The 14,465-nt window shown below is 37.2% G+C and overlaps 1 protein-coding gene across 6 annotated transcripts in view; it reads right to left on the bottom strand.

Annotated features, from left to right (window-relative positions):
- EPS15 (epidermal growth factor receptor pathway substrate 15) overlaps positions 1–14,465 on the bottom strand; it is a 141,191-nt gene that overhangs the window by 106,589 nt on the left and 20,137 nt on the right. For all 6 annotated transcript variants that reach the window (XM_070468159.1, XM_070468162.1, XM_020907253.2 and 3 more), the window contains exon 2: positions 3,031–3,072. In XM_070468159.1, the coding sequence (XP_070324260.1) occupies positions 3,031–3,072 (42 nt within the window). The remainder of the gene's footprint in view (positions 1–3,030; positions 3,073–14,465) is intronic.

The following is a 14,465-nucleotide window of genomic DNA, read 5'->3' as shown; positions in this document are numbered from 1 at the left end:
ATCAGGTGTAATGTAATACTGGAGACCCATATGAGAAAAGTACCATCTAGAGAGCACTGTCCATCTACAATGTGCTTTTTAGCATGTCCATTACACAAATGATAAAACTGCAGCTCGGGGAATTCCCTGGGGAGCCAGTAGCTAGGACTTGGCACTTTCATTTCTGGGGCCTGGGTTCAATGCTTGGTCAGGGAACTAAGATCCCACAAGCTATGCAGTCTGGCCAAACCAAAACCAAAAACAACAACAAAAAGACCCTGAAGCTCAGAGGATGTAGAACAAATTAGTGGAGTCATAATATTAACACATATCTTCTAATTCCAAGTCTTCTATAGGTGCCATTTAAATTCCAATAAACTTGAATGGCAATAGAGAAAAAGAGCAATAATTTCTGAAGAGGTCTTCTGATAAATGTGAATAGCTGCACAGTTACCTGGTGGTTTTTTTTTTTTAATATCTTTAAATAATAAACTTCTACTTTTATACTTACTCTTAAGAAACTGCAACACTTTATTAAAAAATCAAAGCAATATCAGTTCTAAAACTAGCAGTGATTCTAATATAAACTTTAAGTAACATTTAAAAAACTGCTAAGTTCCTAAAGCACATTAAGGGAAACACATCATTTTAACTGATGGGGACTTTGCTTTAAGACAGAATGAGGTCACCAAGAACAGAAAAACAACAAAAAAAAGGACTCTCATTTCTGTAGAGATTTCCTAAAGTAAAGTTTTATTTGTAAAAAATGAAAAGCAAATTTTAAAAAGTCATGGGAAGAATAACATGATACTAGGATATTTGTGAGCTAGCTGTTTTTCCACTTTAGTTAAAAGATTAAGTTTACTAAAACATATACAAAGCATTCCAGACAGACCAAACCCGGCAAAGAAGCAAAAGAGAAATCCTTTCTTTCAAGTGCTAAAACATGGGATAAATCAGGCACTCAGCAAACAAGAATTGCTCAATCCACATTTTGGGTAACAAGGAAGAACAAAATGGTTAGGAAATCAGCCTCTAGAATTCTCCACAACTCCTTTTCTTTGCCTACTCCCTGACAAGGGTTGAAGAAGAAAAGAATCATCTCTCTCCCCAGATAGCCCAAAAACAGAGGCACTGAGGGGAAACACTGATCAAACTCTGAAGAAATACTTATGCACTCTATTCCAGTAAACAATTTTGCTATCTTCCATTCTTTTGGCTACTATAATAATTAAACACAGCCATTCAGTCTTTGTCATCTACAGGCAGTTTCTGTTGTACTCTGGTATCTGCCTAAAGGCTCTGGCATAAGCTACACGGCACCTCTTCAACAAAGGAAGAGTCTCAGAGTCTCATGGAAAGAACAATACCACATACTCTGAACTATTAACACTTTAAAATATAGACTTTTGGGTAAAGACTTCTAGGCTGACATCACTTAGACAACTTTCAGACTATACTAGTAGACCAAGTCAAAATTCCAGGACTCTGCATACTGGAAGTAGATGTATCTCATAAAAGCAAACTCCTGACCCAAGATGCAGGAGAACACAAATTAATCACACAGAGCTGAATGAAGTGTTAAGGAAAACTCAATTATGATTTTTTACATGCAATACTGCTGGTATTATTTTTACTATTCTATTTTCTAATGGATATGTGGAAAAGCCCTTTTTTACTAAATTATCCCTCAATTTAGCAGGCGCTGCTTTGGTAAACCGAATGAAATAATTTTCAACGGTATCTGATTTGCACTGACCCTTCAGAAATCAAAAACCTTTAATGAATATCCTTATCTTTTATGGCCATGTAGTTACAAGCTAAATTAACAATTTATTCTCCTTTTTATCAGGATATAGTTGAGTAAACCAATTGTACAAAAACAAGCTATATTTGAAATGATTCTCTTTCATTCAGATAGAACAAGACACTATTAAGGATCAGGGGCTGACTCTATGCAGAGCCAGAGTCTACCAGGCCCCCACAAGACCAGCCTGCTCCGTGGTCTGTAAGATCCCGAGTGTCTCACGCACTAAAGCAAGGTTACTCAGAAGGCCAGGAACCTTAGCAAATATGGGAAATCCCAAGATGAGGTAAATTCACTCAAATTACATGTGAAATATGAAGAGGTGAATTTCTAAAGTTTGGATTCTAGCCTCAAAATAGAAGTATAAATAACAAAGGCTTTAAGCAGAAACTAATTACCTGGCCTTAGAAGTTGTTAAATACACGTATATAAAAGTGTGTGTGTGTGTGTATAAAAAAGTATATGGCTTTAGGCTTGCAAGTCACACAAGAAGACCTACAGTGGTTCATTAAAACTTGCTGCAATTACGTAGAAAATAGGATCAAATATTATGAGATCAGCCTTTTCAGTAATCATGATCAGAAAGTGAAGAAATTATAAATAAAAATGATCTGATATTTGGAAATGGGTAAATAATACCATCTATGCTTTCAGAAGATTATCTGATCTATAGTTTGCACCTTTGACTTCTATGAACTAAGCTATTTATTTTATACTCTGTAGGGGAACAGGTTAAATTATATAAAACTGATAGTAATGCAAATGATTCCTATCCATACCAATGAAATTAATTCTCTCTGATGGAGAATATAAATCTCTGTAACTCATATTCTCATTTTTATATCTCACTGGTTCTCTCAATACTTAATGAGTTGAAGAAAAATCTTTGATACATGTTCATTTTATATTTATATGAGTGTATGGCTTCAACTTGATGAAAATTAATCTTTAAAATGTCTTTAAAATAACATAAAAAAGTCATTTCTAAATAACTTCTAAATTAATTTGGATGTTTGTATCTGGATGAATATATCTAATGCTACATTGATTTTTAAGATAGATATTTAAGACAAGTGTTTGGGCTTAATTATCTTTCCTTAATTTTTATGAAAACTTGTTAAACACATTAATCAAAGCAGGAGATTAAAGCACAAGAAAATGAAAACAAGAAATGTCAAATTTATTCAGCTGGCTGAATACAATCAGGAGTTGAAAGTATATTCTATAAGAAACAATCATCTTACCTGTCTATAGTATTTCTCATAAAGAGGATTTCCACTTGATAACTAAAATAAATAAATAATTAGAAATTAAATGCTATTCAATGACTTTTATTAATATAATTACATTCATTTAACAGATACATGAAATGAAGATAAATACAATTAATATATCCACGATTTCAAAATTTTCAATTTTGTTTCTTTTGGGGGGGAGGGAGAGTAAATAAAGGCAGCCATGTAGATTACCAAGAATTGGGTAGACAAGAAACAAAACAGGAATTTTAAAATTGTTTTTGATATCAGAACTCTTTTCCTCTCCTAAAATTTTACTCAGAAACTCAACATATAAAAAATTATGGTGAAATGATTTGGTTAAAAAGCAACTGAGAAGCCCAAAACCTTAAGAGTTCATCCTCTACCCAAGTCCCCAAAGTACCTATGAACAAAATTAAAAAACCATTTCAATAAAATAATCAAGTGAATATACAAACTAATGAACAAAAAAATGGTATTAATATCAGATCTGAAATGCGTGTAGCACGGAGTGGTGTTCAGTCCACGTTAGTGTGTGGCTCTTTGCAACTCCATGGGCTGTACCCACCAGGCTCCTCCATCCATGGAACTTTCCAGGCAAGAGTACTAGAGCGGGTTGCCATTTCCTCCTCCAGGGGATCTGCCCAACCCAGGGATGGAACCCGCATGTCTCATACTGGCAGGCAGATTCTTTACCACTGCACTACCTGGGAAGTCCATTCAATTCATAATACAGTCTAAACGGTTCCTAGGTCAGCTGATGAAGAGATATATTATCTCATCTGAAAGGCAGCTGAGGAGTATCAATGTTTGAAGGCTCAGGTTCATTGTACACAAATGTGTAAGAATGTTCTGGAATTGGGAGGAAATACAGGAAAGTTTCATGAGGGTGACACCAGTGCAGAAATCTGAGGTATAGGGGAGTAGGGGAGACGGTGATTCCACCCAAAGGTATAAATGCAATCAACAGAAATCTCAGTTACATTTGTCGAGAATAGTAAGGAGTTCTAAACGGTGATAAGGATTAGAGATAAGATTATAAAGGGACCCCAACCACATTCTGGTCGATGGCCTATTACAAACTAGGCTGCACAGCAGGTGGTGAGGGGCAGGCAAGGGAGCGAAATTTCATCTGTGTTTATAATCTCTCTAGTTGCAAGAAAACAAGCTCAAGGGTCCTACTAATTAGGCATTATGGTGAGTTGTATTATTACCTTATTATATAACACAATGTAATAATAATAAAGTTCACAATAAATATAATGTACTTGAATCATCCTGAAACTGTCCCCTCCACCCAACCCCCCAGTCCATGGAAAAACTATCTTCCATGAAACTGGTCCCTGGTGTCAAAAAGGTTAGGGACCACTGTTACAAAAGACAACTGATGAAGGGCTTCAACTCCCACGGTAAAAGTAAAGAAAATAAGGATGGAAAAGAGGACACACTCGAGAGCCTAATACTAGTTAATACTAATTAACTAAGTGATTATTTGTACGTGAAGAGGGAAAGCAGGACGGCACGCACAGGGTTACTCAGGACAAAATTTTAGTGGCCCTGTAGAGGACCTAAACACCGGCAAGGGTGGAAAAGAAGGGTCTGGCTGAAGAAAACGTTTTGAAGACGATCTGACAGACTTATTAAGCAGATGAAGAGACAGGAGAAGTTCAGTAAGAAATACGAAGATAAACAGGGAAAAAGATCTTCAAGCATCAAAGCTGGGCTTATAGTCTTAATGTGCCAACATGCACGCAGTGCCTATTCTGAGAACACATTATACTAAGTGCTTTATAAATACTGCCACACTTAATCCTGTGAGGCATATATTATCTTACCAATAAGTAAATAAAGAAACGCCATGTGAAAGTTAGTTTTACTTGTCAGTTGGTGAGGCAAGAGAACCCCGTTGTTTGGTCAAATACCAGTCTACATGTTACTGTAAAGGTATTTTTTTTAGATGTGATTAACATTTAAAGCCATAAAGCAGATTATCCTCCGTAATGTGGGGAGGTCTCATCCAAGCAGTTGAAAGTCCTAAGAGAGACTGATCTCCCCAAAGAAGAAGTAATTCTGCCTCGAGATCACCTTCAGACTCAACTGCAACATCAACTCTCCCCTCAGTCCCCAACAGGCCCTGCACATTTAGGACTTGCCAGTCTCCACAAAGACATGAGTCAATTCTTTAAAATTTAAATTGGTCAGTGTGAGTGTCTGTCCTACTGGTTCGGTTTCTCTGAGAACCCTAATACACCAAGTTTCAGACAGGTTATTTGTCCAAGTTTTTAAATGGCAGAGCCTGGACTTAAATGCAGGTCTGTCCTACTCTAAGTTCCATACTCTTTCACATTACCATGCTGTTTCTCATATGCCCTGGTTTGCTCAGGACAGTACAATCTCTTGTCTCAACATCCCATGTGGTTTACCACTTGCCTCACAGTTTTCACTTCCTTGAATGAAGTATTTTTCATTAATCACCACATTAAAATAAACCAAGATGAATTTAGAACACCTCTACTGTATTCACCTATTTTCTGGCCAAGCTAACAGTGTCTTAAGTGTTCTAACCACTTGAACAAGTGATGAAATCGTAAAAAGGACCAGTGATAATTCCATCTTTCCCCTGACTCTTTACAGATAAAACATAACACCTTTTCAAGGACATCATACAGAAGACAGTGAAAAGTATCCTCAGACATAAGCAACCATGGACAGCTAACTCTTTATATCCTTTTGAGACAGTAGAAGGAATATTTAATACTGGTGCTCCTGCTGACGCAGTTGATTCAGTGAGATGTGCAATGACCTACAACATGCACCAGGCCACTAGCCAGCGAAGTAAGTGAGAAACTACAAGTGAGGTGCAAATGAAGTATGTGTGAGGAGTCCATAGTCTAAAACCTCAAGGTGGTTTTGCCATTTATTGTATGGTATAATTCTAGAACTGTTTATTTTGTTGCTTGACAATCTTTATTATCACCCGATAAATTCTTTCAAGAACAATGAGCTAAAGAGAAGAAATTATACGTTTAATACAAAATTACGTACTAAAATTTCTCTAGAAAATAGAAAATTGCATAAAACTTTTGAGGCTACTTCTATTTATCATGGCACTCTAGTGGCATCAGTACTAATGAGTTAGCTGCAACTGCCAAAACTTACAAATGTTTACATATAACCACAGTTAAAATTGTAAGGATAAAAATGGTATTGAAAACAAAACAAAAATATACTTAAACATGGAAATATGTGTTCCCTACTTGCAACCTGTCATCAGATTTTAAAGGCTGGAATCTTTCAAAGACTGACTTTATAAACCCAACCTAAGTGTCTCACTACTGAATCTTTTTGAAGGCAAGTCCTTTAATGATTGGTTGCATATTGTTCAAAATCAGTGGGAAATCTTTAATCAAAGACTAAAGTTCAATGAAAAAAGATTAAAAAAAAAAAAACTTCAGCTTGAAGTTTTTAGAAAATACCAATTATTAGAGAGAAAATTCGGAGAAGGCAATGGCACCCCACTCCAGTACTCTTGCCTGGAAAATCCCATGGACGGCGGAGTCTGGTAGGCAGCAGTCCAAGGATCGCTAAGAGTGGGACACAGATGAGCGACTTCACTTTCACTTTTCACTTCCACGCATTGGAGAAGGAAATGGCAACCCACTCCAGTGTTCTTGCCTAGAGAATCCCAGGGATGGGGGAGCCTGGTTGGCTTCCGTCTATGGGGTCGCACAAAGTTGGACATGACTGAAGTGACTTAGCAGCAGCAGAAAGAAAATTTACCAAGGCATTGAAACATCCCTCAAAAGCAATGTTAAGTACTGAACAAATTGAATGAGTTCAAACAGAACATGAGATTTAATTAAAGTAATGAATTGTAGAAGTTCCATCAAAAGTCTTCCTATTTTTAACTATATAAATTTATATTCTGTACTGGAATTAAAGACAGAGTATGATTTTACAGCATCTAAATTTAGAGAAACATGTAGAATAATGGTTATATATCTGTTTCTAACAACATATTAGAGACAGATACATCTAAGAAGCTGGTAAAAAATATGACTATTACCCAGAATAACTACCCTGCTTTTGTTTCTAAATATTCTCATAATCAGTATCAGTTCAATTCAGTCACTCAGTCATGTCTAACTCTTTGTGACCCCATGGACTGCAGCACGCCAGGTTTCCCTGTCCATCACCAACTCAGGGAGTTTGCTCAAACTCATGGCCATCGAGTTGGTGATGCCATCCATCCATCTCATCCTCTGTCCTCTCCTTCTCCTCCTGCCTTCAATCTTTCCCAGCATCAGGGTCTTGAGTCAGTTCTTCACATCAGATGGCCAAAGTATTGGAGTTTCAGCTTCAGTATCAGTTCTTCCAATGAATATTCAGAACTGATTTCCTTTAGGATGGACAGGTTGGATCTAAGAGTCTTCTCCCAACACCACAGTTCAAAAGCATCATTCTTCAGTACTCAGCTTTCTTTCTGGTCCAACTCTCAAATCCATACATGACTACTGAAAAAACCATAGCTTTGACTAGACAGACCTTTGTTGGCAAAGTAATGTCTCTGCTTTTTAATATGCTGTCTAGGTTTGTCATAGCTTTTCTTCCAAGAAGCAAGCGTCTTTTAATTTCATGGCTGCAGTCACCACCTGCAGTGATTTTGGAGCCCCCAAAAATAAAGTCTGTCACTGATTCCACTGTTTCCCCATCTATTTGCCATGAAGTGATGGGACTGGAAGCCATGATCTTAGTTTTTTGAATGTTGAGTTCTACGCCAACTTTTTCACTCTCCCCTTTCACTTTCATCAAGAGGCTCTTGAGTTCTTTGCTTTCTGCCATAAGGGTGGTGTCATCTGTGTATCTGATAAAGACTTTATTTTGTTGTACTATAAAACAAGTATTTTATAAACTTTTATTTTTGAAAACAGAACTATTTTACTGATCTATATTACATTTCAGTATAATAAAACCATTTTGATGGCAAAAAAAAATTTCAAAAAACTTTAAATACTTGTAATGTCCCTTTCATTCTCAAACATGTCCCAGTATGAATAAAAAATTATATATTCACCCTATTCCCAAAGAAATGTTTAAATACTCTGCTAAAGAAAACAGCTTCATTTGTTACTACATAAATACATTTGAGAAGGCATTAGCTCAGTAAGTGATTAAGTATATCCTGTGCTGATCAACTATACTAATACAATACAGCTAAGTGAGAATGGAAAAAAGTCATCCAAATTGCCAATTCATTCATTAAGTAAGATGATCAAAGAGTGTGTTTGGTGCATCTTGGTAAAATCATCTTTTTTTTTTTTTTTTACTGAAATATGATCATTTTAGATTTAAAAAAAAAACCACATAGATATAACACACATAATGAATGCACAGAGAAAAATTTTGAAAGGCACAGCTAAACTGATAACAGTGATGATCTCTGGATAATGGAATTACAAATGATTTTTATACTCCTCTTTATACTATTCTGTGTTCTCTGGAAATATTTTTTATAATAAGCACTTCCCTAATTCTGCAGAACAAAACAATTAAGATATTTTTAACTTAGGAAAAAATGTAAAATCCAAAAATGTGCCATCAGAATGAGAAATTATATATGAATACTTAGTAACTAATTTCTAAAAGAAAACTTTTTAAACTAAAGTTATCAAAAGTCAAAACCTGAGTTAAAATTTCTAATACTATTATAATTTGAAGCAATTATTTATTCATTGGCTAGGTCATAAACACTCATCATTTTTCACAAAGTAAAATATTCATAAATATATGAAGAATCCCTTCTAAAGCGTCAATAGCTATTTATTACTACTCTGAAAAAAATGGTAAGTGCTTGAAAATAAGACATTAGGAAGCCAACAAAATGTTATTAAAAAAAAAAAAAACCTCACATTTTGGTATCAGATAGGCCTAAGTTCAAAGCCCATTACACCGATACTTAGGTAGATCATGAACAAATTATTTCCTCTTTGAAAAGCCTGTCCACTTATCTGTAAAGTGCTAATAATATCTATTCTTCATAGGTTTCCAATTAAACTAACTGAATTAAAAAGAGATGGCTAACTGTTCCCTAATATCCTTTAATCTTTTCTTTAATAATAATACCCCTAAACCTTACTCAAACATGCAGACACCTATTGAAACGTACATTTCTCATCTTTTGCAATCTCAGTTTCTCTCAGTGAAATGTGAAAGGAAATAACGTGCCCAACTCCCAGGCTGTGCACCACAGGGAAGGAGAATGTCTTCTACCTCCCAGCTCTATCTTCCAGCTCTCCAGAAGGTAGATACGGCTGTGAAACGTGGAGGACCTACCCAGACTGTGAGATGGAAAACATGGTTGAAAATAAAAGAGCAACAGAGAAAAAGGGTCTATGTCTCTGACACTGTCATGAAGCTGCCATATCAGCCCTCTATTACTTATCTTACTTGGACAGTTACTTGAGAGAGGTAAATTCTCTCCTGTTTAAGCCACTGAGAATTTGGCTTAAACCAATATCCTAACTAATGCAATGAAAACCAAAAAAAGGGGAGGTGGCTGCTATTTTTATTACAGAAAAAATGAATAAAATAAATTTTACTAAGAAAAAAGTTGTTACAAAACTGTTACATCATCCTAAGGTATGGTAGGTTGTATTATAATTCTCATTTATTCTCCTCTTACAAGAATATTAACAGGCCTGCCTGTTGCCATGTGACTTACAGCGCCTCTCTGTGAATACCCTACTATTGACTTGGCCATGTGACTTACTCTGGCCAATGAAATATGAGGAAGTTCCAGTTACAGATGGAAGTTTTAAGGGCTATTGTGTGTTTCCACCAGCTCTTGCTCTTTTCCCTCTGCCAAGAGAACAGTAAGTCATAAAGAGGGGGTACTCCTTCGGCCTGGATCTTAAAATGAAAAAGAATCACGGAATAGTACCAAAGCTGACTACTAGGGAACCTGTAACCTTCCAATTTGTTGTTGTTCAGTCGCTCAGTCATATCCGACTCTTTGTAACCCCATGGAATGCAGCACACCAGGCCTCCCTGTCCTTCACCATCTCCCAGAGCTTGCTCAAACTCATGTCCATTGAACTGGTGATGCCATCCAACCATCTCATCCTCTCTCGTCTCCTTTTCCTCCTTGCCTTCAATCTTTCCCAGGATCAGGGTCTTTTCCAATGAGTCAGTTCTTCACATCAGGTGGCCAAAGGATTGGAGCTTTGCATCAGCTTCAGCATCAGTCCTTCCAATGAACATTCAGGACTGATTTCCTTTAGAATGGACTTGTTGGATCTCCTTGCAGTTCAAGGGACTCTCAAGAGTCTTCTCCAACACTACAGTTCAAAAGCATCAATTCTTCGGTGCTCAGCCTTCTTTATGGTTCAACTCTCACATCCATACATGACTACTGGAAAAACCATACCTTTGACTATACGGACCCTTGCAGGCAAAGCGCCACTCAAAATCTTTTTATTTTTATTCCCTATAAAAATTTAAGAAATGACTAACAATTTAGCACTCGTGAACATTTTCTAAAAGTGTGATAAAGCACATGATTTTCTGAGTAACTTGCCATGCAAGTATATTTGACATATTAACACCAAAAATTTCAGTTACTTTTAATTCAGCCATCTAATTAATACTCCATTTTCAAGAGATCTGAGGAACCAGAAGAACTAACCCCTACATCCTTTTAACTACTCCACCACAACCACCACCACCACCCCTCAAATAATGGAACAGCAACTCCTACAACCAAAGTACCAAATGAATACAACCAGAAGAGCGTGTGCTTTTACACACCTATGTTCACATGTGACTGACCCACAGGGAAGCAGACTAAAACCTTCTGAAGGTTCATGATGTCTTTTTAAAAAGACTAATGAATTTCACAATATAAAGGAAAACAGGCTGGCAACAAACAGTAAAAGGAAGAGGACAAGAATAAAAAAATAAACAGCAGTAGTGATCAACAGCAATCCAAACTGACAAAGGAAATAGCAATCAGAAGCTGTCTGAAGAGTCAAAAGCAAGTCAGTAAAAAAGAAACTTAAAAGGAGCTGGGTATAGAGGGTGGAGAGAAGCAAGTCATCTGAGCAGTCCTCACTTTAGAGCTGGTGGGGCGAGGCCCAAGAAAACACAAGCCGCCATCCGAGCAGTTCCCTTAGAGAACATACAGTATAACCCTCAACTCTGTTATTTGTAACTCATTTAATAATTTAATAAACATGGACTGGAGACCTTTTAGAGACAGAACAATAGGTTTAGGTACCTGTGGTTACAAAAATTATATAGGGCCTCTGCCCTCGAAACTGCTTATATTCTAATAAAATCTTCAATGCTCTCTTCTGCAAACATCTGTTTGTTCCACAACAAATCATTATAAATTGATAAGAGTCAGCAAGCAAAGACCTAGGAACACTGTAAGAACAGTATTCTAAAGAAAGTTTTCAAAATCTGAAACGAAGAATACATCTGTTTTGGAGGTTATCAGAAAAAAAAGATTACAGGGACCTTAAGTAGACAAAAGAATTTCAAAAGAAGTACAGCTATATACTACTGAAAAACGATGGATGTAAAGAGACCATACCAGCAACTCAAACCAGTAAAGGAGTAGCTTTTGACAAATCCAATTCAACCTGACCAAAAAATCTGGGTGGCAGAGTGACAAAGAATGAATACAAAGACCAGTTTTGGGTCTCTCATCAGAAGACAGGGAGTCCTATATATGCTATTCTAGCCAGCCCCAAATAAACAGAAATCACTGGGAGAGGCATTATCTTTAAGCATGAATGATATGTGGATTTATAAAAATTCAAATAAGGAACAAGTGGAACAAAATAATCACTTCCTGCACTTGTACAGCACTTTACCTTCTACAAAGGAGGTAGCCTCCTCTCTCATGTCTTTCTACACAGATGACCACATCAATCCCCCTGGTTCAAATACTACACTTAAGTTGGTGAATATCATATCTTTAGTTCTGATCTCATCTCTGAACTCTAAACTTATATACCATCTACTTTATATCTCCACTTGGATGTTTCCCAAACACGTAACAGAACTTGTATATTTTTTTTTCTCCAAGAATCTATTCCTCTCCTACCACCAACCACTGATGCACAAGCCAAATAATCTGTCAGCATGTCCCTCATTCTCAATTTTACAATCTATCATATGCAAATACTATCAACTCTAATTCCAAAACATACGTTGAACTTATCCACCTCTCTCCGTACTGCGGTTCATATCTCAACTTGACTATTAGAACATTTAATCCATCCTCTCTGCTTTTATTATCTATTTCTCTTCACACAGATTGCAGAGTGTATATAAATATAAATAAGAACATAACATTCTTCTGTTTAAATCCCTCAATGGCTTCTCATTCGACAAAAAATTAAATCTAAACTCCTTGACAGGGCTTTGAGTCCCTGCATGATTCAGCTTCTGCTCACCTCTCCAGATACACTTAGGGCCACTACCTTTACTGATATTTCAGTTCTTCTAAAAGAGCAAGTTCTGTTTCAACTCAGTCTTTCCACATGTCATTCTTTGTTCCTGAAAACATAGGTGGTGTCTTCATTTTCTTTAGGACTCAGCTTAAATGTTACCCACTCAAGAGTCCTTTTTGGATCATCATAAAATAGGCCCTTTTTAAAATTTTCTTCTTCAGCTTTGCTTGTTTCCTTCAGAGACCTGTTATATATTGTTTTTGTCTGTTTGCTTTTTCATTATTTTTTCCCTCACTATAATATTTGCTCCATGAGAGTAGAAAATCATGTCTATCTTATTCACCATCAAATCCACAATACCTACATATGAAAGCCCTCAAAAAATACAATTTATGAGCTGAATGAATCACTATTAGTGAAATTCCTTCTTGCAGCACATTCTCAAATACTGCTGGGAGTATAAATTAATTTCACATTTATTCATAACCTAATACTTGCCAAAGATTGAGTACAGGCACCATGATGAATTATACAGTCCTTGCTCTCAAGGGCTTTACTAGTCTAGTACAGAAAGAAAAAAGTAAGCAAGTCCCTCTTCCCTCAACTTGTGAGAATGTTCTCTCTAAATAACACCTGGTCCTCTCTTGAAAAGTCAGCCTTTTCTCAGAATGGTACCTCCAACCCCCTGCTCTAATTGAAACAATCTCTTACCTCCCTTGAAGCCCTCTCAAATGGCTGCTGTCCAGTTTTAACTTCCTGACTATCTCAGGTTCCAGAAATGGGATTAAAACCCTCTGCTTCCCTGTGAAGCTTGTCCACATTATCTTTGTTTTTAAAACAAAGGCAAAATAAAACTCTGCTCTCTTGAGGTGTTTCCTTTTCAGCAAAATTACTATCTCCCTTTCCTTATCACTGTTATATTTTAACCTCCTGGTTCCCTCTACCTCACTCACCTAAGGCTATGGCACATGACTCATTGTATTCTTCTTCACCCTAAACGTCCATCAACTGGATGACTTCACCATAGACTTGGATAACCCATTAAACAACCTGGATTTTTACTTCCTTGACACCCTTAACACCAATGGTCTCTTCAAAACAGTTTTTTTTTTTAATAATTTTATTTATTTGGACACGCTGGGTCTTCACCGCTGTGTGGTTTTTCCTCTGGTTGCAGAGAGCAGAGGCTACTCTCTGGTTGTGACGCACAGGCTTCTCACTGTGGGGGCTTTTCTTGTTGCAGAGCTCAGGCTTAATTGCTCCGAGTCACGTGGAGCCTTCCCAGCTGAGCGATCGAACCTGTGTCTCCTGCATTGTCAGGCGGATTCTCCACCACTGAGCCACCAGGGAAGCCCAAAACAGTTTTACAAATACCACCAGTGTGGATATATTATGGCCCAGTCATCCTGTTACTCCCATAGTAACCTCACTCCTGGCTCTTCTACCTTTATCCAAACTGCTCTATATCCCAAACCACTACTTCAAGCATCTTGTTCTCCAACCATAACCTTCTCTTTCAAGTGATCTTCCTTTGACCTTTATAACACTTCTTATCCATGGACCCTTTCATTTTGACTGTGACCCATCAGACCAGTCAAAGGTCCGTCTAGTCAAGGCGATGGTTTTTCCAGTGGTCATGTATGGATGTGAGAGTTGGACTGTGAAGAAAGCTAAGCGCTGAAGAATTGATGCTTTTGAACTGTGGTGCTGGAGAAGACTCTTGAGAGTCCCTTGGACTGCAAGGAGATCCAACCAATTCATCCTAAAGGAGATCAGTCCTGGGTATTCACTGGAAGGACTGATGTTGAAGCTGAAACTCCAATACCTTGGCCACCTGATGCAAAGAGCTGACTCACTGGAAAAGACCCTGATGCTGGGAAAGATTGAGGGCAGGAGGAGAAGGGGGTGACAGAGGATGAGAAGGTTGTATGGCATCACCGACTCAATGGACATGGGTTTGGGTGG

The sequence above is a fragment of the Odocoileus virginianus genome, chromosome 5 (assembly GCF_023699985.2).
Source record: "Odocoileus virginianus isolate 20LAN1187 ecotype Illinois chromosome 5, Ovbor_1.2, whole genome shotgun sequence".
NCBI lineage: Eukaryota > Metazoa > Chordata > Mammalia > Artiodactyla > Cervidae > Odocoileus > Odocoileus virginianus.
This window is presented reverse-complemented; position numbering and strand designations above follow the sequence as displayed.